The sequence below is a fragment of the Eublepharis macularius genome, chromosome 2 (assembly GCF_028583425.1).
Source record: "Eublepharis macularius isolate TG4126 chromosome 2, MPM_Emac_v1.0, whole genome shotgun sequence".
In the NCBI taxonomy this organism is placed as follows: domain Eukaryota; kingdom Metazoa; phylum Chordata; class Lepidosauria; order Squamata; family Eublepharidae; genus Eublepharis; species Eublepharis macularius.
This window is the reverse complement of record NC_072791.1, coordinates 32188037-32213954: the sequence shown is the minus strand read 5'-3', so window position 1 is coordinate 32213954 and position 25918 is coordinate 32188037. Positions and strand designations below refer to the sequence as shown.

At 42.9% G+C, this 25918-nt stretch overlaps 1 protein-coding gene across 1 annotated transcript in view; it reads left to right on the top strand.

Annotated features, from left to right (window-relative positions):
• Positions 1-25918, top strand: part of SLC24A4 (solute carrier family 24 member 4) — a 151299-nt gene that overhangs the window by 105662 nt on the left and 19719 nt on the right. The window contains exons 6-10 of the mRNA XM_054971780.1: positions 137-240; positions 8089-8163; positions 10424-10449; positions 12047-12100; positions 18617-18759. Coding sequence (XP_054827755.1) covers positions 137-240; positions 8089-8163; positions 10424-10449; positions 12047-12100; positions 18617-18759 — 402 coding nt within the window. The remainder of the gene's footprint in view (positions 1-136; positions 241-8088; positions 8164-10423; positions 10450-12046; positions 12101-18616; positions 18760-25918) is intronic.

Here is a 25918-nt window from a genome sequence, read left to right as displayed (position 1 = left end):
CCTTCCTCTGGCACAACCTCTGAGTTGGCAGCTTTGCTTTCTCCAGTCAAAGGGTATACTGTATGGTTTATTATGCTTTTTTTACAGACATATTCTCTTTCACACACATGTAAACACATCTTTCTCTTGCTCTCAGGTGTGTTCATCACTCATGGTGATGTAGGAGTTGGAACCATTGTTGGCTCAGCAGTTTTCAATATCCTCTGCATAATTGGAGTCTGCGGGATATTTGCTGGACAGGTTAGTTGTTTTTCTCATGTACTTGCCTTTCCTGTTACAGCAGTATCAGAACAGTAAAAGATGGTGATCAAGGATGAATTTGATCAAGGATTAATTTATCTGAATGCAAAGGTTACCATTAGAGATGAGCACGAACCAGGAAAATGACAATTTGTTGCATTTCGTGGTTCATTGTGTTTCACGAACCACGAACCAGCATGAAATTGCCCAGTTCGCAAACCAGTTAATTTGGTTCGTGAAAGTGTCCGGGGCAGCAGAAGGTCTGTAGAAAGCCCCTCCCTCCGTTGCCTAGGAAACTGATTGATTGGCACCAAGCTGTCTGCAGTGACAAACCGAAAAATGAACCGAGCTAAAAATCATAGCAGTTCATCGTGGGTCGTCAGAAATGCCTTCTGACGAACCGCCGGTTCGCAAACCAAAAAACAGCCCAGTTCGTGACGAACTTTGGTTCGTATTTCAGTTCATGACCATCTCTAGTTGCCGTTATAGTGTGGACATAATGTGCTAGGTTTTGGGGAAAGTGGTTGTGTTGATGCATGAATGACTCAACAAGAAAAGCATTGTTGAATATGTGTAAAAATGCACATACTCAGTGGCCCTTTTCGCACTTACGGTTTAAACCGCCATTTATGATCATTTGCCCCGATCACAGTGGCTTCGGCATTGCACCTGTTCATTTCACACTGTCCACTGCAATTTCGATTTGGTGTCTGTGCTTCATTTCAAAATCTCGGTGCAATTTTGGGCTTTCGGGGCGTTGCAATTCATGTCACACTTTTTAAAAAAAAATTGAGCATGCGTAGTAACGTTGCAATGTTGGAACCCTTCCCCCCTCTTTGCTGATTGGGCTGTCCCCTGCCCACTGGAGAGGCAATTGGTGGCAGAGTTCTGGGGGAAAACATGTACCACTCTCATTTTTTTTAATCAAGCCAGGAAAGGGTTAAAATGCTGCCAATTCATCGCCTCCCAGGAAGCAGAGGCTTGTTTCCAAAGGGCTGTGCAAAATGCTTGGGTTTTTTCCCCTCTTTGGCAAAGTCTGAAACATGCCTGGGAGGGAGGGAAAAGCAGCCATTTAATCCTTTCCTGGCTTTTAAAGCCAGGAAGAAAGTGCAGTAACAGTACAACGTTGCAACCCATTCTTGTCTTGTCCCTAAGGGAGGAAGGAGAAAGCAGCTATTTAACACTTTCCTTGCTTTTAAAGCTAGCAGGGAATTAGCAGCAAGCTTAGGAATCATTCCTGGCTTTTGAAAAAAAATAAAAGAGCATGCATACCGGGAGGAAGGAAACCAACGAAGAAGCAGCCTTATGACCCTCACCTCGCTTTACTAAAAAAAATTGTGGACAAGGAGTTCAGAGAACTGAGGAGGGTGGGAGTGGTTAATTCTGCACAAACCAATCAGCTCCCAGGGAAAAGGAGAGGGGGGAGAGAAGCAAAAAGGGGGCAAAAGTGTTCACATTAGCAAAATGCAGGCCAGCTGCCAGTCGGCAGCGAACTTAAAAAAACATCGGGGTATGTCCGCAGGGGGAAAAATCAGGGATACAGCGGACAAAAAGTGGGACTGCATCCCATGACTGCTTTTAAGTGTGAAAACCTTGCAAACATGGGATATGGAACAGGTACAAACGCGCTCTAAAAACCGAGTGCGAAAAGTACCATTGATATAAATGTTGGCCTGAGAAAACAAATCCTTTACATCCTGCAGTGCTGATCCACACAGATCATGGCTGGACTCAGTGGACTCTGTTCTACCAGCTTTCTTGCCATTGGCCTTCTAGGAGCGGGAGATTTACCTCCTCTATCTCCCATTGCCAGCTGCTTCTCCAGCAGCCAGCAGGGGAAAAAGAAACTGAAGAATAGCCATTGGCACAACAGCATTGCCTCACTTCTGGGGAAAACCTTCAAGTGACGTGATGCCAGCATGCCAACAGAGCCCCCCTCCCTATGTCCCTGCCTTGCCCAGTCTCCAGTGGATAGCAACTCAATTTTCTGGTGATAAAACAGAGGGAGGAGAGGTTTCTTCTGATTACCAAAAAGGGTATACTAGGACTACAGGACCCATGTGGACAAAAACTACACAGGGGCAGAATTTTAGTGAGGGAGGGAATTAGGCAAAATTAAGTAGAAAAACTGGTATGATGCTACCCATTGTTCTTCAGCCTCATTAATCACAGAGATTTATTTAGCTTCTTGATTATTCACAGGAGAAAGAGAGGACCAATTCCCCTACCTCCTGAAGTTTTTGTTTATTTGAACATTTCAGGAGTAGGAACTACTATATCCCTTTCCAGGATGCCTCAGCCCATCACAGACAGTGTGGTTACTTTCAGTGTAGGAAATTGAGCTAGGAACTCTGGGACATTTCCCTCTGATTTTACTTACCCAGACCTTCCTTAGGGTAAAATAATGTTCTTAAACTCTGTACAGACAGTATGGGAATAAAGCATACTCTTCTGAATAACACCAGTTTGCCTTATGCTCAGCTTGAACGTAGCCCCTTTTAATTTGGGCAATGGGAATACCTCCGCTATTTGGTAAGCTGTAATAAATAATGGATGCTGTCTATTCAAAACTGAGCACTACAGTCTGGTTGCTGAGCATTATAGTCTGGTTGCTGTCAGCGGCAACATGCTGAACTCTCCCCTTGCAGTCACTAGGATTTTAAAGTACTTAGTGGATTGTGCCTAGTGAGCATTTAGTTCTGGTTTCCATTTGACCACAGTCCATAAATAGATTGCTATTTCAGTTAATTTTCTGTTTCCAAATGATGTGGCAGGTGGGTTACACATTTGCATTTTAATACGCACTGTAATTTTCACCATTTCACAATCTTGAACTCTTTTGCATAGGACTGTAAGTATGCTCATATATCTTCCCTTCCTCCATCAGTTTAGAAGAACTCACTACTGAAAAACCTGTTTCCAGCTAACAATTAGCATGAATTTACACAATCAAAATCACATTCATTTCATGCATCTGATGAATGGCGTTGAGCTGCAACCAACCAAATCTTATAAGTTAGCCTGTAAGGTGTTTTCTCTATTGTGGGTCTGTGTTTGGAATTAAATTCTTTTAAAAAAATTCTTGCCACATTTTGGAGCAGTTCTTTTTCTGTTAGGGTCCTAGGCTGCTTCATGCCGTACAAATGAATAGCCATATCCTATCTGCTGGGCAAATGTCTCCAGGAAAGTCTATGTTGTTACTCCTTTTTGGTTTCTCTTGTGTGGTTGCTCATTACAAAAAAAAAAATTCTTCCTCTTGGGTCTGTTTGGAGACTGCTTCCATATGTTGTTTTTTCCCCTCCTGGATATAGGTTCGCTGGCTCTGCATGCTCATCCTAGGGACAGTAGCCTTTATAATGTAGAACCCTGTTGATCCAGATGGCCTTCTGAAATTAGCAGGGTCAGCATAAATAGCATAGTCCAGTGCAAGGCAATGGCGCTACTCCTATGAAAACTCTGTCTTGTGGTACCTTTCTAGACTACTACACTTTGCAGTTCGGTGTTGAATTTGCTACAAAGCAAGTTGGTCAAATCACAAGTGGATGTCTCTTTCTTCTGTGAGGTATAGTCCGTTGCTGGTTACTACACTGGGTAGCTCAGAGTTGGAAAGCTAGCATGATGGGTCAACTCCTCCCCTTGGCAATACATGATAGGATAAGATGGAAGTTAGGCGTTTCTCCCCAAGCTGTTTTGCAGATTGAAATTAACTTCCTGCTCATTTTGTATCTATATGATGCCCATCCATTTTTCCTTGTGGAGTGTGGTCATCAGCCCCAAAGTTCTGCCTTTCTCCAGGGCTCTGAACCAATCCGGATGAATCTGCCCTGAACAGAGCTCCAGAGACTGATCAGCTAGAGCCCTTGAAGTACACTGGATGGGAGGGGTAAGCCAGCTCAATAAGGAGGATTGATACTTCTTCGCCTCAGATAGGAGGATTGTAGCCATGGATAAAGGTGCAAGCTGAAGCAGGCGTTTCTTTTGGGTTAAATTAGGATTTGGGGGCGGAGGTTCAGGGTAGAGTAGGATTCTTGTTTTATTGAAAGAAACAAGCACTCTTTTTGAAGCGCCCATAAAAGTGAACTGTTTTGTACTGGTTCTAGGCATCCTGGAACTTGAGTAGATGTCTGTCAGCAGTGATTATTTGCTGAAAAGCCGTTTCTGGAGGAAAATCAATTGTTTTCTTCCCTCAGCTTTTGTGTGTGTGTGTCAATTTAGGTTCAGGTTCAACTAGTAACCTCCTAGTGGGGAAAATATAACCTCTGGAGAAGGAAGTTGCGAGCCAGTTGTATATTTGTACTTATTATTCATTCCACCCTGTATCTTTACCTTTCTGTACAGTGTATTCATTTCCGGTCTTCTGTGCATTCCCACATGGGACTGTGCTTGCGCAAGCCTACTAGCCGGAGGATTTCTTAGCTAACATTTCCACTAGAGGGCGCTCGATGCCTCCCAGAGTGCAGGCGCGGCTCTTTTCCCGCCCAAACAGCCTATACCAGGGAGGCACAGCACCCTTTGCTCTCAGTTCCTCTTCTGCCTCTGCCATGAGAGGTTCGATAGCTTGGAGCTTCTGTTGTGAGTTTTTTAATGCCTTTCTTCTGTTTGCGTTTCTGCTTCCTGGAAGGGAAGGGCGAGAGTATGGCTGATACTGCCCTGTTTAAATGTTGCTCCAAATGCAACTTGAAAATGGCTAAAACCAATGGGCACCCTTTTGTCTCCTTTATCTGGGCAAAGCTCATAATGCCCAAGTGTGTAAGATCTGCAGAGCCTTTACACCCAAAGCGCAAGCAGATCAGTCTTCCCTCTTGAAAGTGGCCCTGTGGAAGAAAGCTATGGGAGTGCTGAGTCCGGGGCAAAAGTCGGCTGATGCAAACTGGTCCGAAGGTACCCAGGGCCAACCAGATCTGACCTCGATCCTGGCATCCCAGTCGGAACCAACCCCACCAGGGACCCAAGCTCCCTCCAGGGAACCATCCAGCCATTCCGATTCGGGCCAGAACCGAAAGCGCTGATCGGAACCGGAATTGCCCCTGCGTTTGGATATGTCACCTGCTCGGATCCGATGCTCGAAATCGAGGGAGTCATCCAGGCCTATGGAATTGACACCCACACCGGAACAAGTCCAAACCTCAGAACTCACCTCTGAACCAGTTCCTTTAGAACCACCTAAAAAGAAACTATGCGAAATTATGCAAGAGCAGTCATCTAAAAGGAGCACTCCAAGCTACTCCCACAGTCACTCTCCGAGGTACTTTTCGGACGTTGACATTGGTGAGCCCTTCCACACTGACTCTGTATTTTCACAGATGTCTTACTTGTACTTTGGGAAGAGATCCCATTCTATCTCATAATCAGCAGTGTCTTTCCAACTCTGGGATCCTGAACCTGACAGGGAAGTTAGCCTGAGCAGGCCATTGGACCTATCCCTGGATGAAGCCTTGTGTGAGACGGGCGAAGCCTCTACTACCGATGACTTCCAGTCTTACTTTGAACTACTTCAGAGGATGGCTAAAGCCTTGGAAACTGATATTACATCACTGGAGACCAAGCTTAAGGACAAGATCCTTCAGTACTTATACTCGGGATCTACATCTAATATCACCTTCCCTGTCATTGAAGGGTTTGTCGACCTTAGAAGCCAGCCTCTAACCCGTCTACTACCAAGAAGATGGAGACACTGTACAGGATCAGGGATGACTCCTGCCCTTTCCTTTCTATGCATCCTCCTCCCTCCACCTTAGTGACGGAGGAAATGCAATCACGTCAGCACCAAGGCTCACACTCTATGCCCTCTGACAAGGAGGGAAGAAAGTTGGACGCCATCGGGAGAAAAGTATATGCATCTGCAGCCCTGAGCATAAAGGTTGCCAACTATTCAGCGATGATGGGTGCCTATCAAATATTCCTTTGGGGAAAGGTGGCTGCCTTTGATGAGAAGCTTCCCGATGAGCAGAAACCTTTGGCTAAGGTTATCAGGGAGGAGGCATTACGCTTGGCGAGGCACCAGATAAATGCAGGGAGGAGCACAATTGATGTGACAACTGGAGCCCTGACATTGGCAATTGTCCTGCAGAGGCATGCCTGTTTGCAGTCAACAGCCTTACTTGTTGAAACCAGGGACAAGGGGGAAGACCTCCCATTTGAGGGAAATTCCCTTTTCTCAGAGAAGATGGATGATTATCTCTCTCAAAAGAGGAAAGGCAGACTCACAGCCAAGTCTTATGGAGTCCTCCCATCAACTCAGCAGGGAGCCATGAAGCCCCCATATAGGCAACAGCAATACTGTCGGGGCAGACAATATCGCTACCAGCCCTACTACTCCTGTGCCCTACTCCTAGAGTCATCCGTATCAGGTGGGTCAAGGGAGCCCTCCTAAGAGGAATCACAGCTACCGGTCTAGGTCGGGGGCGCAGTCTCAGCCCACGAAGGATCAGCAGCAGAATGTCCAGAAGCAGTTCTGACTAGGCCAGGACTCTGGGTCAATGTTTGGGGACCGGCTCAGTAATTATTTTTCTGAGTGGTGTCTTGTCACCACCGATGTTTGGGTTCTTGACATTGTTAAATACGGTTATAAAATTGAGTCTTACTTACTGTGTTTGCATTTTTTATTTATTTATTTTATTTATTTTTTCAATTTATATACCGCCCATCCCCAGGGGCTCTGGGCGGTGAACAGTTAAAATCAATAAAAACAAAAACTAAAATCAATATACAAATAATAAAACAAATTAACAAGGTGCAGTGGTGGGGAGAACCCTCCCCCACCCCAAAGGTGGGAGGCCGACATGGCACCGCCCCCTTCAATCACCGAACGCCTGGCGGAACAGCTCTGTCTTACAGGCCCAGCGGAACGATAATATGTCCCGCTAGTAGGATTGAGCGTGATCCATGACCGGAGTTGATGTCTGAATTGAAGGCTCTCTTAGACAAGGGAATGGTACAATTGGTGCCCCCTGGACAGGATCATCGGGGCTTCTTCTTGAATTCCTTCCCAGTGGAGAAGAAAGATGGTGGGTTTAGACCCATATTAGATGTCAGGGACCTGAATAAGTCGATCGAAGTACAGAAATTCAGAATGATCACCCTCAACGTGGTAATAACGCTTTTGCCCCCGAGCTCCTGGTTTACAGTGATAGACTTGAAGGATGCTTGTTTCCATATAGCCATCCATCCCTCCCATAGGAGGTACCTCAGGTTTATGTTTTTTACAATTACAAACCATTACAAACTCTTTAGGGAACCCAAAGCTACACACTACCATCTAGTAAATAAAAGCTTGAGTTCCCCTTTTTATAGTTATTGTGATGGTTTGGGTTTAAAGTGAAGAAAGGAGAGACCAGAGTATAGGGTAATATGATTGTATTCAGTCTAAAGAGGCAGTTTACCTCAGAGGTCTCCCACTCAGTCCTCCCTGCTCCTCCCCCATCGCTTCAGGGCTATGCACCAAATAAAAATCAGTGGCAGCCCAAGCCCTGCACTCAAAATATATCACGAAAGAGGGACAACCAGGCACTAAATGTCACAGGAACAAAGCAGAGTTTCAAGGGATGTGGGATTTTGTTTGTGAAAACAGCAGCAAGGAAAGCATTAAAACTACATTCTAAACATTCTGCCATTCTGATTATACATTTCTCATCTTGCTTGATTTGGTCCAAAGAGAACTTTTCAGGGATGGAATTGAGTGTACATGTCTCGGTGAGACTTATTTGTAAGTGATGAGAAAACAAAGTGATGAACATCCTTGGGTGAAATCAGCTTTTTGCTTCTGCAGTATTACTCACTTGCAAGAATAAATCTAAATATTTGCTAAAGTTAAGCCCTTTGCATGAAACTGTTGTGGGTTTTTTTCAGGTGGTCCGTTTAACCTGGTGGTCTGTGTGCAGGGACTCGGTCTACTACACTTTGTCTGTGGTTGTGCTTATTGTGGTAAGTTTCTATTTTGCCATTTGCTCTTTTCTGATTAAATTGGGAAGTACCTGGTTTGTGACCATTTGTTCTAGAAGTTCATATTTGGGTAGAGTTCTGAAAAATCAGTAGAGCTCTTTCATCAAGATGGACGGAGTTAATTCCATAATGCTATATTCCCAGATAAATATCTACCCTTGCAATTAACAACATGCCCAAATGGTACACTCTTTACAGAACACTGAGAAGTGATGCGTACATGGGAGGACCTATAAACAATGAGCCTCCTGCATGCTTTTTGACTGGTGGGTAAATGCACGCTAGAGAGACTGCGTCCAGTCTGTTCCCAGCCGCTCTTATTCAGGATTTTATGTTGCTTATTAATGAATATAAGATACCATCTTTTATTTCCTCCTAAACTGCCAATATGCTGGCCAAAAATTTGGGTTTGTTTGGAATAATTGCCGTGCTTTGTTTACGTAAACACGACTATGACTGCAACCCAAAGGACAGTTTCCTGGAATAAGCTCTATTGAAGAAAATGTGACTTACTTTTGAGTGGACATGTTTATGATTGCTCTCCATGTCACCTGCATTATTTAATTAATGCATATAATTGTAGAGAATCCAAGTACTGACCCTGCTTAGCTTCTAATAAGATCGGGCTATACCATGCCGCCTCCTCTCCCAATATGCATACACACACGTTTTTAAAAATCCTAATTAAAAATGTCCACAGACAATCCTAAACACAGTTACACTCTTCTAAACTCATTGCCTTTAATTGACTTAGAAAATACAACATTGATTAGGATTCCACTGCTAATATCCTATCCAGGGTTGGGTGTGGTATAATTACAACTTTACAAAAGTGCACTGTACAGATCACACACTTCAGAATGGAGAGATGTCATGGCTCAGAAGTAGAACATATGATCTAAACTTCCAGGTTCAACCCTGACATCTCTAGTTAAAAGGATCCATTAGTAGGTGATTTGAGAGACCTCTGCCTGAAACCACTGGAGAGCCATTGTCAGTCAGAGTAGGCAGTGCTACCCACCACAGATCAATGATCTGACTCAGTATAAGATAGCTTTGTGTATTTGTGTTTATCTACATTCACAACAGAAAAAATGGGGAGGGGAATTAAGTGTGGGCATATTTCAGCAGGCGATACCATTTCTGGATACTGTCTTACAATGCAATCCTAAGCAGAGTTACATCCTTCTAAGTGCACTGAAGTTACACACTAATGCCTCTTACGAATCCCTGACTTATGCAAGGGAGTGGTGATATAGTTTGGAAGGATGATTTTGAGCAGAAAAATGGCCAGTGGAAAGAGGGTTAAGCACACCCTCTTCCCACTGATGTTCCTCTGCTCATAATTGCAGCCCACCAAGACTGCTTTACATTTAATACAAATGTTAAGACTTCCTTACATGTTTTGTGAGCAATGTGCAGTTTGCAGCTCTGTGTCTCAGAACCTCTTAAATCAAAGACACCCTGTAACCTTATTTATCAGTCAACTACTATGGCAATCCCTGATTGTATCAATGCCATTTATAGATTGTTTCATAAACAAGCAAATTCAGGGCGGCATTGAATGTGGCTAGGACTACAGAAACAATGATTCAGTGCCAAACAGTTATACCGGCCAAGGATAAAAGTCCTTATATGTGGCAAATTATTCCATTTCAAACATTTGTGTGTGCCATTGCAGAAAATGCCAAGGTGTCTCAGACACCAAAAGCCCCGCAAACTAAGAACCAGAAGCAGATGGCAGGCTGTATGTATGATTGACACTGTGTCTGGTCAGGCTGAAAGGCAGGATCTTAATGTGAAGCAGGCATCGTGGGCAAGATCAATCAGGGAATCAGAACCAGTAAGACCAGACTAATAAAAGGTCAAATGCAGTCAGGATCCAACAGCATTACATCCTTTACATTACCTACAAGTCGACCATGTTCAAGGACCCAGCCTGGAGGCAGCACTTTAAACCTCCAGGCTGGGTCTTACAGGACCCTTCCGTCAGCAGTCATTGGCACCCCCCTGGCAGGACGTGCTTCCTGTGCTGCCATCAATGTTGGACGACGGGCATTGGCCAGCAGCTCTCCCTGAAAGCAGGCATCTCAGCTAGTACACAAAGCAAGGTTCTGGGGCACCAACATCAAGTCCTGGGTTTGAATCCCTGTGATGCCCCATTTTGTGTAATGTAACTGAAGTTCTTCAATTGGCACTGAGAAATATCCTTTCTTTATCTCTTTTTTTCCCTCTCTTCTAGTTTATATATGATGAGAAAATTGTATGGTAAGTGCTGCTTTTTTATTTTTCATATAACTTACTGATTAGAACTCAGCTGTGATTTAGGCTGCAATGCTAGGCATGCTTTTTTGTTGACTCCATTGAGCACAGGGGAGGTGTGCTCACTTACTCAGAATTTACTTCTGAGTAAGTGGATGTAGGATTGGGCTGTATAGGCTTTGTTCCAAATGTCACAAGAGAGCGCTGAATTTTGGCACTCTCTGTGTTTATGACACTGATGGTGGAGAGAGAAGCAAGTAGCGATGAATAATAGGTATGGGATAGAGGAGGGCCAGGTGGCATTGGAAGAAAAGGTAAACGTGGTTTGGGTTAGCCTTTGTGAAAGAAATGGACACACTGAGGAGTGCTTTAACAGGGAAGAAATGGCTTATCAAAGAGAAATGGCAAGGCGGCTCCAATCCTAGACACCACCCTTACAGGAAGACAAAATGGGGCTAACATCAGGAAGGAAGCCACCTTTAAAGCAATTAAAAGTTGCTTATTTATAAATAAAGTTTTCTCTTAGTACTTCATATATTTTCCTAAACAACAATATCTGCTAACTGATCTATCTACCAACTAAAACATGTTAATTTACAACTAGATAAATTTAAAATAAATCTATGTGATAAACTGCTTATTTAAGGGAGAGCTTTGCTAATTATGCAAGATTTGGGTCCAGTAGCATCTTAAAAGACCAACAAGATTTCCAAGATATAAACTTTTGAGACTCACAGCTCCCTTCATCAGATCTGAAAAGTATGTGACGATAACAACAGCAGCGACAACAACTGCACTTATATACTGCTCTTCTAGACAAATTATTGCTCCACTCAGAGTAGTGAACAAAGTCAGTGTATTATGATGATGAAGGAAGCTTTGACACTTAAAAGCTTATACCCTGGAAGTCTTGTTGGCCTTTAAGATGCTACTGGACTCAAATTTTGCTCTTCTATCACAGACCAAGGTGGTTACTCACCTGAAACTTACTATTTATGGTTGTTGAAAATACGAGCTTGTAATTTTTGTAAGGAGAAAAGGAAATGTGCTTATTTATTTGTAGATGGTAAATGTTCCTAAGTTGAGAACTGAGCCAAATGCAGAACTCAGGTAGTTAAAAACCATAACAATACATGCTGTCTTGTCCGTCATCTCTTGGAACCAAGGACTGGACTTCAGTACCTGCGGTAACTTGCAAATCCCTGTCCCCCCAGTATTAAGTCCAAAACAACAGTATCGTATGGTGTATTTATAATGCTAGATTTTTAAAAAGATACTGTTCTTAACATGTATTATTAAAACAGAAAAACAGCCATTATTTTTATAGTCATTGGAGACGTTTTAAGAGATTTAATTTTAGAAAGGCTGTTATTTTACACAGAAACTTGTGATAATTAATTTAAATCAAAATTAAAAATACCATTTTTAAACAAAATAAGTATCCATTTTTATCCTCCCTAGCTTGTTTGTACAAAAAGTAGTAAATATTGCTCATGGTAGTGCAGATGATAATTTTCTGCAGAAAATACAGGGTTTGGTTTTGTGAAATCATTTCTAGATATGCTCAGGGCACTACTAATTTCCTTCCTTTTCTTCCTTTGAGGTGGGAAAGCCTTATACTCATCATTATGTACTTGTTCTATATACTTATCATGAAGTAAGTGCTTTTTCTTATCCTTCCGCTCTTTAATTATGTTTGGCTAAAATTCCTCCAGTACTGCAATTGTGCTCTTGTGACAGCCTATAAGTCAGAAAATTTTGCTTTCCTGTTTTATTAGTATTGCTCATTTCCCTCTCTGAATATGTAGAGTTTACAATAGAGAAACATTTGCCCATTTCAGTGTCTTTGGAATCTACTGTACTGCTTAGAAAAATTGTGACTAGTGGAAAATATTATCTTTGGAAACCCAGGCTTCAGCATCGGAGTCAGTTAATTAATGAATTGATTTAAAATGTTTTGATAGTCTAAAAAGCATGATTAATTAGGCACTGGTGGTTTTTTTTCATTTTTCTTAATATAAATTACTTATTTAAAAAAGCAAATGGCAAACAGCCATTGTAGAAGAGACAGAAAGAAAAATACCTCTTCAACATCTGTTTATCAAGAAAACATGCTTTTTCATTTGGAAACAGTTTTCATATTGTGATTGTGTGCAGTTTTAATTGACAAATACCCTGGAACTTCTTTGGTTAATTGACAAACTTTGTAGAAGTTGAGTTTGCCTAAAGTACCAACAAATATGCAGCTTTTGCTCTGAAGGACTAGTGAAGAGGATCTTTTCCTCCAAGGACTACCAGAGAGATGATATGGAAAAAGGATGTCCTGTTCTCTTGCTTTTGTTTTTCCTATTGTTCCTGGTGCAATGTTAAAAGTATTGGTTGGTTGATTGGTTGGTTGGTTGATTGAACTTGATTTATACTCTGCCTTTCTCCCCAGTGGGTACCCAAGTGGCTTATATCATTCTCCTCTCCTCCATTTTTTCCTTACAACACCACGTTGGCAGGACTTAGAAAGGCAGTATTTAAAAAACCTCCTAAAAATAAATGAATAATAGTCCATTTAAAGAAGTATAATAGCACGGATCTGCTTCCCCTATCCCAACACTGGTATTCAAAGGGTTACTGCCTCTGAACATGGAGATTCCACTTAGTGGTTAAAATTTGTTAATGTCTCTATCCTCCATTTTGAAAGCCAGTTTAACTAGTGACCATCACTACATGCTGAGGCAGAGAATTCCACAACTTGCCTGCCAGCCTGCTTCGCTCCTGTATTCAGGAAAATTTGTATAGATTTTCATGGATTGTCAGTGTAAAATCTATAATTCTGTGGTTTGTCTGTCAGGAGATGGGGGACATTGTGATCCTTTGCAGAGTTGGGCCAACTAAGTCAATGGGCCAACTAAGGATGAGAGCTAAAATGAGTTTGGTGTCTCTGACAAGTTACTAAAACAACGAAGCACTGGAAAAAAATGAAATTCTATATGTGGTGTGCTATATAATGGCTTACTATATGGGCTGGGCAGTTTTTACCAGAACACCACAAAATGTTCATTTGAGACATTTGCACAAGAAAAGCTGTCCCATTTGCTAAGCAGCTGTTGCATGGTTACAGCCACCACATGGAGCAATTTAAAGAGGCACCCATGACATCAGCCTTTAGTCAGCTTTTATCCAGTGTGGAGGGAGGAGGAGAGGAATCCTCCATACTCTTGTCAATCTTGGTTTCTTCTTCCAGTTTAAGAACTCTCTATCCATTCCAGTTATATACAGTGCAATCCTAAATGGAGTTACTGTGTTTAGGATTGTACTGTTATTGTACTTTTCATACTGGACAAGCCAAAAAGGAACACTGTCACAAAAAGGAACACTACACACCAGTCTCTGTATCATGCATCTGACGAAGAGAACTTGATTCTCGAAAGTTTATGCTACAATAAAATTGGTTAGTCTTAAAGGTGCTACTGGACTCTTTTTGATTTTGCTACCACAGACTAACACGGCTAACTCCTCTGCATCTACACACTGTCAGAATCCTCAGGAGTTTTTTCAACATGTATACCCCACTTTACTTCGCAATGGAAACCCTCCTCCATTTTATCCTAAAAGCAAGAATACTGTAGATTGGGCTTAGGTAGATTGGGCTGAGAGAGTGACAGACCTAAGATCACCTGTATGCATCATGACAGAAAGGAGATTTGAACCTCGGTCTCCCAGATCCTAGTCTGACACTATAACCACTGCACTACTATAATTAGTATAATCAATTATAGTAATAATGTATTATTATATTAATTACATAATCAATGCCTGTAGTGTTAATTAAAATATTTCAGATTGCATAAAGAGTGCTCTAATTCAAAACTGAGCACATCTGAAATCTGCAGATTCACACAAATGGCTTTACAGAGCTTGAGAGTGGTTTTTATAATAGCTATTAATTAGCAGCATTTACAGAAAATAAAGCCTTCACTACTTGGTGAATTTACAGTACAGAGAAACTCCCTCCCTCCCTCTTTCTCTCCCTCTCTCTCCTTCTATCTGTCTTCTAGATAGATTGTGACTAGAGATGGGCACAAACCGGAAAAAAAACAAACCATTTGGTTCATGGTTCGTCACATTTCACGAACTTTTACGAACCTGCCCTGGTTTGCGAACCGGTTCATTTGGTTCGTGTAAATGTCACATCCAGGTCAGCAAATTGTAACTTCCGGGTCAGCAGAAGGTCACTTCCGGGCCAGCAGAAGATCACTCCGGGTCAGCAGAAGGTCTGCAGGAAGTCCATCCCCTGTTGCTTAGGAAACTGATTGATCGACATTGGGCTGTCTAGAGTGACGAACCAAAAAAATGAACCAAGTGAACCAGCCTAAAGTTCGTGACGGTTCATCAGAAATGGGCTCTGACGATCCACCGGTTCACGAACCACAAACCGGCCTGGTTTGTCATGAACTTTGGTTCGTATTTCGGTTCGTGCCCATCTCCAATTGTGACATTCAAGGTAGATACAGTGACATTCACATTTTTTTAAAATTAGAGATATGAAGTGAAACAGTTTGTTCTTTTCCTTTGAGATATGCCCAGTAATCTGAAGTTGAAACATCTGCTCCAGTTTTGTTTATAGCCTGCAGAATTTGATGTGTTTAATGTGAGATTCTCGCTAGCTTCCTGGACCATCCTTAGTCTTGTGATTGGGTCTGATTGATAGGGGTTTTTTTGCATTCTCTTTTAGAATTACATAATTGCATGCTTAGCAGCAAAAACGTCAAGAATACAACAGTAGCATCTGATGAGAAAAAAATAAAATAAATAAAAAGGAATATTTATTGCAAATGTTGTGAAAGATTCCCCTGCAAGGTTATTTTGTGCCTCAATATTGTGTCCTTGTTTGCACAATTTTTGAATCTGATTCCTCTCAGGCAAATTAGCCACAGTGTTTGTTTTAACTGTTATATCACCAAAATGACCCTTGGGGTGTAACTTTGGAAGGAGCTCAGCACAAGCTGTTAAAATCGGATTTTTCAAAAGGTGTCACATATTACACTGTAGTGTGTTTGTCATTGTGTGTACATATGTTAAGGCACCACAAATAGTCCCGTCTCCCTGGCTTATATCTCTGTATAGTATTCACACCTATTGGATTTATACATTGTGGGTTGGAACCCAGAAAGCTTTTTTGTTCACCCAGTTCTCCTCCTTACTACGAGCCAAGCTACAAGTGATGCCTGACACAGGTTGGACACTTGTCAGCTTCCCTCAAGTTTTGATGGGAAATGTAGGTGTCCTGGTCTTGCAGCTTGACTTTCCATTTAATTGAAGTTTACAGAGCGGCATTCTATGGGAGGGAGGGCATGTGGTTGGGAGGGGATTGCAGGCATCGGGCTCTCACCGAGCGCCCCCCTTCTCCTCCGCTGTGTGTGTGTGTGTGTGGGTGGGTGGGTGGGTTTCTGTAAACTTCAATTTAATGGAGAGCCAAGCTTCATGACCAGGATGCCTACATTTCCCATCAAAACTTGAGGGAAGCTGACAAGTGTCCAACCTGTGTCAGGCATCACTTGTAGCTTGGCTCTAAATCCCATATGGCTTTTATCATGCAGAACCCTTGTGTCATGGCCCAGTCTGGGCTCAGTGAGAGCAAGGACTTCTTAGGAGGAGAGAGACTTTGTGTAGCCAGCCAGTACTACTCAGGAGAAGAGGAGCTCCATATAGCTGGCCCTGACTCAGCAGAGGCCGGTAATCAGGAGCTGCAGCTGCTGGCTAATCGAAGCTTACAGCCAGCAGCTGAAGCAGAGCCACCAGTACTCTCCAGCCCCAGCACCACAGGGGAAGCTCAGCCAGGGACTTCCACAGGGGAAGCTCAGCCAGGGACTGCCAGTATCACAGGGAAAGTCCAACCAGGGGCTTCCACCCCCCCCCCCCACCAGGTTTGCCCACACCTAAAGAACACTGCAGACAAAGGCAGAGGCTGGAGCTGCAGGAGATGCTGCACAGTGCTCGTCTTCTGAACTGACACCAGCGGCTGGAGAGCAATGATGAGTGGCAGTAGGATGGAGCCCCAGCAGCTGGCTGCAATCCATGCCTTGCTATAAAAGCTGAGCTGAGGGAACTGCCAGGTGTGGAAGCAGTGTCAAACTACCTGCAACTGTGCTGTGCACCTTGCTTGTGTCTGCTTTGGATCTGACACTATTGGTAACTGACCTTGAACTGGTGTTACCAGAACTGCTTTTTATAATGGGGAAATTAGCTTAGCAGTCTGGAACTAAAATTAGCGCGGATCTAACCAATGTTTACGGAGGTCCCGATTCCAGACACTCTAGTGACAAAGAGGCAGACTACAAATAGGTTCAATAAACATGTGTATTTACTAATAGTGTGGCGTAAGCCTGAACTTGCACATACATACAAGAGAGCACACAAGGACTAGGAAATACAGAGTAGGAAATATAGAGACGGTCGCATTTGCAGGTACCCAACGATGATAAGGGAAATCCTGAAGCGGAGCAGAGACACAACAGCGAGGTGGTCCAATGCCAGCAATGGATCCACGGACAGACAGCAAGGGGTTCTGGATAGGAATGGCCTGAGCACCATGCGGTCTGAGAGACCAGCTTAAATACCCCAAAACGTACCCTGGGGCTGGTGCTGTACTTGGTGGTTCTCACAGATTAAAACAAAGGCTTTAATGGGACACTGAATGGCTTAGATGGGCTACTTTAGGAATCTGATTGTGTTAAGTGACAACTCAGGAAGAGGGGACAAAAGAGGGAGGGGGAAATCCGAGTGGGCTGAATGGATGTTCCAGCGGACAGGGCTTGTCCTGATGTCATCAGCTCTGGAATGCGGAGGTTTCTTTGAGATGCATTCTCTAAGTGCTTGGGATGGTCGGCACTTAGTTCCTTCTCCGGGGCAGCTCCTAAGATATGCAGAGCAGGGCGAGGTTCTCTTGCTATGGACGTGGTGTGCTCGCTTCTCCGAAATGGCTTCCCAAAGTAGGCTTCTTCCCTGGGTCTTCTGGCTGCCCAAGAACATGGATGCTGGCTGGGCATAGCTGGGGCTGGCTAGCAGGTTGCCCGGTAGCGAGGGCAAGCTCGGGGACCGGCCCGCGGGAGGCTCCAGGCAGGAACTGACCAAGGAGCGCCTAGCCAGGCTCGCTGGAGGTTTCCCCGGCAGGCGCCCAGCTGCTAGCAGCGGCTTGAGCCCAGATGAGGCAGGCTTCCATGGAGGCAGGGGGAACAGCACGTAAAACACAGTCCATAGCAGGGAACAGGCACGGTCCGTGGCAGATGGCAATGCAGGCACGGGGCACACTTGTAACAAAGTCCAAACACACACTGGGAGGTCCAGATACAGGTCTAGGCAGGGCTGCCCAGGAAGAGAGTCCTTTGTGCAGTTATCCAGGCATGGTGTCAAGAAACTAACACAGTCTATTGCAGCAGCAAGGTAATCAACAAGCAGACAGGAAACTGACACGTGTATCAGAGTACACACGTGCAGGGCAATCTTGGTGTAGCAGCAAAACAGTAATGCAGGAAACTTTAACACAGTCCATGGCAGGCCTTAAAGCAGGAGAGGGGGCCTTCTTGGCAACACTGGACCTGACCTGGCATTTGGACTCTGGACTCACTCCTGGTGTTTACCTGGTGCTCTGACCATGGACTGGACTTGGCTTTTGTACCTTGGACATCCCCTGGGCTTTCGTATGAGGGCTTAGACCTGGGACTACCAGCTTGAGCGAGCCTGGCCAGTGACACCTTGATTCCTAGCATAACCCCCTTCTCTCCATGCCTTTTTCATTAGTGGAAAAACTGGTTGTAGCCAACCATATGTTTTCACATGTACACTTAAAAACCATGAAGCACGTAGACCCAACTGAAGTTTAAGTACCTCTAGTTTCCATTGTGTTTAATAGGAAATAGTACACCCTTAACTATCCCATTGAAATCAAAGGGATATAAAAGTGTTTTAACTTTGGTTACATCATGGCCTTAATGCTTGAACTGACTCTCTCCCATGATAGTCATTCAGTACCATCTGGCAGTCACTGTCTCTCAATCTAACGAATATCATTTAGGTTTGTTGTGAAAATCGGTGCAATGAAAAGTTACTTAAAGCATAAAGTCAATGTAACTTTATGCTTTAAGTAACTTGACTTTTTTCTCTTTTTGCTTTATGCTTCTAGGTACAATGTGAAGATGCAGCACTTCTTTACTATTAAAAGCATGAATGTTGGGAATGGCAACACTGTTAACAGCGAACTGGAAGATGGTAATGAATCTAACGATGTTAGCTGTGATGACCCATCAATGCCATTGCTGTGGAAAGGTAAGGCTAAGCAGACAGGAGCTGGACAAAAGGTTAACCTGAAATATCATTACTCTAATGGTGGCTGAAACATTGATGACCAACGTGTACAGTTTTAACCAGCATAATTAGATTTCCCCCTCAATTGCCTGTTATTGTTCAGCAATTCCCCAACATATTCAGTATAACTGAGCCTTTTGAACATTATTAAACTACTCTAGTGCTAATCATAATGTCTATGTCTGTAATATGAATTGTTGACCTTTTGATCATTTGGGGAGGATCACGCTTGCAACGATGTACTTCAGCATTCCCATTGGATCCTCTCTGCTTCTCTTGGGATCTTGGATTTTGTGTGAGTTGGACGAAGTCTGTAGAAGGCATGGTATTTTTTCACTGACACACCCTTGTGGCCATGTGGGTCATCCATCCTACCATGCACTCTCCACTGTCATATATTCCTGACATATAACATTTTAGTATATATTGTCATCTTGGAAAATACTAAAATACTGTTTTTCAAACTGTTCCAGAGGGCCCTGAAGTTCCCCATAGGGGGGTGCAGCCAAAAAGGTATAATTTAGATGTGGATATCAGGAATACTACAGTTATTTGGTATTCCTGATATCTGGGTCAGATTCTTTAATCAGATTTAATTTTATTAGAGAATCCCAAATATATTCAGCCATTATTCCCTATGGGAGGAACATCTGGGGAGCTCAGGGGAGTATAAATCAAGCAAGCTCCTCCAAATTTGCAGGAAATCTACTCCTTCCTGTCCACTAAAGACCCCTGCCTGAAATTCCTGAAAGATTGGACCCGGGGATCCAATCCTGTGGACCCCTGAACAAGCTGCCCCTAGCCACTTCCCCGTTGTTTCCTGTGGGGGAAAACATTCCAAGGCTTTCCAGAGAAAAGAAACCTGAAACAAAGTAGCTACCCCTGGTCATCCAGTCCCAATGCAAGTCCCTCTCCCAGTGCAAGCTGAACCAGTGTCCAGCAGAACAAAACTGAAGCAAGGGAACCAACATCAAACAAGAGACAAGGCAGAATAGAACCAACAGGTCTATGACATTCGCTTCTCCCATTTAGATTACATCTTAGTGTATATAGTACAGGGCAAAGCTGAAGCAAGGGAATCCCACCAGAACCAAATTGAAGCAAGGGAACCAACATCAAACCAGAGAATCCCACCAGAACAAAATCAAACCAGAGAATTCTATGAGAACAATGTCAGACCAGAGAATCTCACCTGAACTGGAGCAAAGGAACCAACATCAAATCAGAGAATCCTACCTAACTAAACCGCAGCAAGATACTGTAACACATAAATAAACAGCAAGTATGAAAGCAACGGCTTAAGCAATTCCTCCCCACAAGAACTGATAAGTAAATAACCTGCAAGCAACTGCTAAAGCAACTCCCCTGCCCTCCAAGAGCAGCTCTTAACAATATATAAACACTAGCAAGCAGTAAAACAAAAAAAGCTTTTTCCCTAATGCACATCCATTGACAGCTCACTCACTCACTTCTCCTGAAACAAAGTAACAAAAACAGCTTGAAGAAGCAGGCAAGTTTTAAAATGGCCGAGCTGCATAATTTCAGTTTTATCTGTCATCAATGTATTCGGTATCCTGATTTTATTTGGGATTCTCTAATTTGATTCAGTATACCCGGATAATGCTGATTTAGCCATTATCTGGGTATATATTCAGTATATCACACTCCTAGTTCCTCAATAAGATCAGGGACAGAGTAGTTTCCTTTCTACTAACTCTGCATGGAAGAATCTGAATGTCTCTCTCTGATTCTTTAATCCATCTTAATTTCTTTTAATCTGAAACTGATAAATAATCTGCTCACTTTTAAAGCAGGATGCCAAACACCTACTTTGTATCACCTTCATATAACGAGACTGTTGAACAAATTATTTTTTCCCCCATTCACAATCCACATATTATGGAAGACACAGGTTGGGTCCAGGGTTCCCACCCTATGTCCTGTGTAACAATTACACATGTTCCCTTCAATCCCCCACACACTTTGTCTAGTTAGATCATGACTCTGGCCCATGTGGAGAAGGGCTTCAGCTCCCAACCCTCATTTTCCTGACCTGAAATGGTCCTGTGAGGCACAGTTGGAGAAACCCACATGTGTAGATGTAGGTATCGCTTACAGGCCACACAGCATACCCCTAGGATTTTTACTAGTCAAGAAAGTAGTGTGGAGGGAAGGCTGAAGCCCCCCCCTCCTCCACATGCACCAGATAAATGATCTGAGTTGCTAAATGTGAGCACAGGGATTGAGAAGAACCTGCAAATCATATGTGATTATTACTCAGGAAACAGAGTAGGGCCCCCAGGCTCAACCTGCGTTCTCTGTGATGTGTGAATCCATTTTGCTGTTATATTTCCAGATAAAGAACCTGTTAATGTATACTGACTATCCACATGGCATTTTCTACTACGTTCCATAACCTTAACCACAATGAAGACGCTTGCTGTGTTAACTTATAACTATGCATTTGAGTCCAGTAGCACCTTAAACACTCAGGAAAATTTATACCCTGGAAAATATTTTTGGTCTTTAAGGTGCTACTGGACTTGAATTTTGTTCTAATCCCAGCTACCAACTATTTCAAATCATACATCTCCATTTGCATTATTTTTGCTAATGTCTTTAGGTTGCTGCAATATTCTTGTTATTTTGGCTGCAGCAGCCCATTGTGGATTTATTCTTTTTTTCCAGTAGCTAGATTATGCCCCCTCTTTCTCTTGCCCTGATTAGTCTGTTCACAGATTCTTGGAGCAGAATTTCACTTTACTCAGGTCTGCTTTGAGCTTTCCTCTAAACCGAGGCCAAGGATACCTAGCTCTTCAGTTAACACCTTGCCTGGGTCAGTGAGGCTTAGATCTCACCTTTAATCTTCTCTCATATATGACTGCCAAGTGTGATTATTTTAGGAGACAGAACACCTGCGCTCTCCCTATTGCATTCTACAGCTCCACAGCAAGAATGCTATTACACTGGGTGTAGATAAAAGGGAGGTTTTCAGACTGCAGAGCTGTCTTTGAAGCTTGTAACTTTTATTGCTTTCAAGTGCTTCAACAGGAAAAACATAAAAGCTTTATTACTGGATTCTCATACACACTTATACACACATACACAGCTTTTCATACGGAGGAAAATCCAATTTCAAGAATAAGTCTTACATACCAAAGTGAAGAATTGTACTTTTGTTGCTAATGTTCATGTTTTGACATTAAAAGTACATTGGCTGGGCACCTCTGGCTTTTATTATGCTGACCCTACCTGCCTTTTAGCTTAAATACCTGTGCGGTCATTAGAAGCTCAATATATAGGGCAAGTCTGGGTAGAATAGAAGCTGGCTGCGCTAACATTTTCTCCAAATTCTATAGTCGTGTCAGTTTGCTGCAGCAAAAAGCAATGAAAAACTTTGTGGTACTAAAATAGTAAAGAGTCCAGTAGCACCTTTAAGACTAACCAACTTTATTGTAGCATAAGCTTTCAAGAACCCCAGCTCTCTTTGTCAGATGCATTTTGTGGCACCAAAGTCCTAATACATTTATTGTGGCATTAGTTTTTATGAGCCCTGTGGCGCAGAGTGGTAAACTGCAGTAGTGCGGCCCCAGCTCTGCTCACGACCTGAGTTCGATCCTGGCGGAAGCCGGATTCAGGTAGCTGGCTTAAGGTTGATTCAGCCTTCCATCCTTTTGAGGTTGGTAAAATGAGTGCCCAGTTTCCTGGGGGTAAAGTGTAGATGACTAGGGAAGGCAATGGCAAACCACCCCATAAAAAGTCTGCCAAGAAAACGTTGTGATGCAACATCCCCCCCATGGGTCAGTAATGACTCAGTGCTTGCACAGGGGACTACCTTTACCTTTTAGCTTTTATGAACTGGTTCATCAGGTGCAGTGTATCCCAAGGAAGCCAGGCTGACCAGACTCAAAGGGAAGTTGTGTTCCTGTACCTTTAACAGCTCTGCAAATGAGAAAATTTTAGTTTCCCCCCAAACTGCAACATTTTCCCCTCCTCCGTTTTATCCTCAGAGCAGCCCTATGAAGTAGGTTAGGCTAAGAGTGTGTGTCTGGCCCAAGGTCACCCAGCAAACTTCTGTGCCAGAGTAGAGATTTGAACCTGGGTCTCCCAGATCCTAGTTCGACACTGTAACCACGACATCATGCTGGCTGACATGGCAATGAGGAGTAAAGTTCATCTGCTGAAATTTCCTCTTCTAAACAAATCTGCAAGATATAAGGAGCTGAAAATCCCAATTGAAAGCTATCAGATGTTTTCAATATTGGTTTTGGGATCTGAACTTTTTGCATACTTTGCAGTATACCCTTAAATTGTTCCAAGTTTTGATTCATTAATTTTTGCCAGATTTCTAGCCTACTTTCTATCAAAAAATTTCAAAGCAACACAATCCAGGGCATCCCCTATTAAAGAGTACCTGGCACCGGCTTTTCATACTTGTATTCCAGGTGTTTTTCTGTAGCACTTGTAGTGCGGTAGTTCTTGTTTTGCCTCCCCTCCTACCCTTTGAATTAGCAGCCTGTTGAACACATGAAGCTGCCTTATATCGACTTAGGTTTATCAAGGTCATTATTATCTGCTTTGACTGGCAGGTGCTCTGCTGAGTCCCAGACAGAGGTCTTTCACATCACCTGCTACCTGAACCTTTTAACTGGCGATGCCAGGGATTGACCATGCAACCTTCTGTATGTAAAACAGGTGCTCCATCACTGAGCCATGGCCTCACCTCTATGGTGTCCATGGTAGAGTCCACCTTCTTCCTGGTAAATAATCTCTCAAGTCAATGGTGTGCACTGAATGACATTTGTCATTTGATTAAGACAGGGTAGATGCACAGATGTCATTGCTGCACATTGGTGCACTGGAGCTTTTTTTTTTTTTAAAAGACTGGAGGCAGACAGAAGAAACTGCTCACTTTTTTAAAAAATTCTTAAACTCTTCCAGACAGTTTGTAAAAACTGGTCCTGGGGAGGTAATGTAAGGAATGACTGAGACTGGGTCTATAATAATCTGTATTCTGCTGCCCAGGGCAGACTACTTGAGGCTGGAGAGAGAAGCCTGAAACAGTTCGTGTTCTCCTTCTAGTTCCATCATGGCTCCAGTTGCCCAGGCAAGACGTTAGTTCTAACCAGCTCTGAGTATTGTCTCATGGGTACCAGCCAGTTTCGGGCTCTATTTGTAAAGCTTTCCACATGGTTCCCAAGCTGTTGCGCTCCCTAGCTTTACTGTATGTTCAACATATGAAGCTGTTTTATTTATTTATTCTTTTACTGGAGAGAACTGATTTTAAGACCTTCTGCATGGAAAGCAGGTGCTCTATCACTTCACCATGTTTCCTCCCCATGCTCCCTGCCTACTTGCTTTACCAGCCTATTGTGAGACCAGTCTAATTTCTCCCATTTAATTCTCATCCTGTTTACTTATACCTTCAGCACCCTCTGTTTCAGGTTACCCATGCCCCTGATAGATAACCCTCAAGGAGCAGAGAGACTGGTTGAAACAGCGCAGTGAAAGAAGACACCTTGCTAAAATCAAAGTGGTAATGAGCTATACTTCATCACAAATGTGCCATTGGATTTTATTTCCTGTAATCCAAGACCATTTCTGCTGTTGTTGAGATGTAGGGTCCATCCTCGTATATCCTCCCAGGCTCTTCAGTTCGCTCTCATTAGGACTCCCAGAATAAGTTCCATAGCAATTGCCTTGATGCTTCTGTGTTGCTTTCACTGACATGCTGCACTTTAGAGATTTCGCAGAAGTAATTCACCTGAGAGTTTATCTCCCTTCCGTTCCTACTGAAGCCCCATGTTAAGATCTTCTTAATCATCATCATCATCATATTTTACAACACTGAGTACTTCGCTAAAGCTTTTGCCAAAGTGCTCAAAGTGATTCCACGTAGATAATTTTGGTAATGCCTTGATGGCCCTATAAGAGCAATGAATATTATAATTACTCCAGTTTCTGGGGCTGAAAAAGAGTGTGGCGTGCCCACATTTGTGACTGAACTGATATCTGAACTGGTGGCATCCAGTACAGAGTTTATTATGACATCAGAACCCCAATTTATTGGAGGGTCACCAGTATCTTATGTAACATACATTCCCAAGTTGAAAACAAGCATTACCTGCTGCAGTCTTTGTCCTCTGAAGATGGAAGAATCTAGTTAGTTAGGCAGTTTTATTTTATTACCTCAAGAGGAGGGAAGTATTCAAAACTGGGATTGGAGGACTGTCCGAGTCCAATTGCGCAAGAGGTCTGTTGAAATCTATTTTCAAACATACATTAGATTGCTTGCAAATGAATAATTCTTCAGATAGCAGATACGCAGAAAGCCACACTGATAACACTGATCCGCAAAATATCCTAGAACACATGGCATACAGTGAGCATGTATGTTAATACAATTCAGATGGGGGATTGACCAAGGATGGTCATGTGTGTAAATGCATCTGAATAAGGTAACAGAATCTTGACATTGTAGAGTGGGCTAGGAGGATGAAGATGGGGGTGCACTTTTGAACGCTTTCTGTGTTTTAAAAAAAACACCCTGCAAGTAGAAAATGAGCACATCAGGAAGGAGGGTTCTAGCATAGCTTGCTTCCCATTGGGCAAGTTTTCAGTTAGCACAGAGGGTTTTTTTTTACATAGGAGAACGCTAAGAAACCTACTTATAGTCTGAGGTTGTAGTCTACCATCTCATTTTTCTACTCTTGTAGACCAGGTAAATGATTATGCAAAATACAGCACAACTTCACACTCCCCTTTTTTTCTTGGTGTTGCTTCCTTTATGACCAATTTAGCACTGAATTGCCTGACTAGTGAAGACAAAAACTTGCCGTCTGGACTCGGCCCTGGAAGATATTGCTGATGACGAAGCTTCCATCCATGATCCAGTTGAAACAAAATATTGTTTTCAATCTCCTGTTCTATTTCTTCTGTCTTAATATCTGTTTAAAATAACAGGCATGCCATCATCAGGTGTGAAAGGGATCTCCTCTGATTCTTATGCTTAAACTAAAATTTCCCCAGATTTCAGACTGAAATTATGCACTAATCATTTTTTTCTACATCCACCCCACTTAACATTTCTGTTCTTCTTAGTGTAAGTAATCTGGTGTAA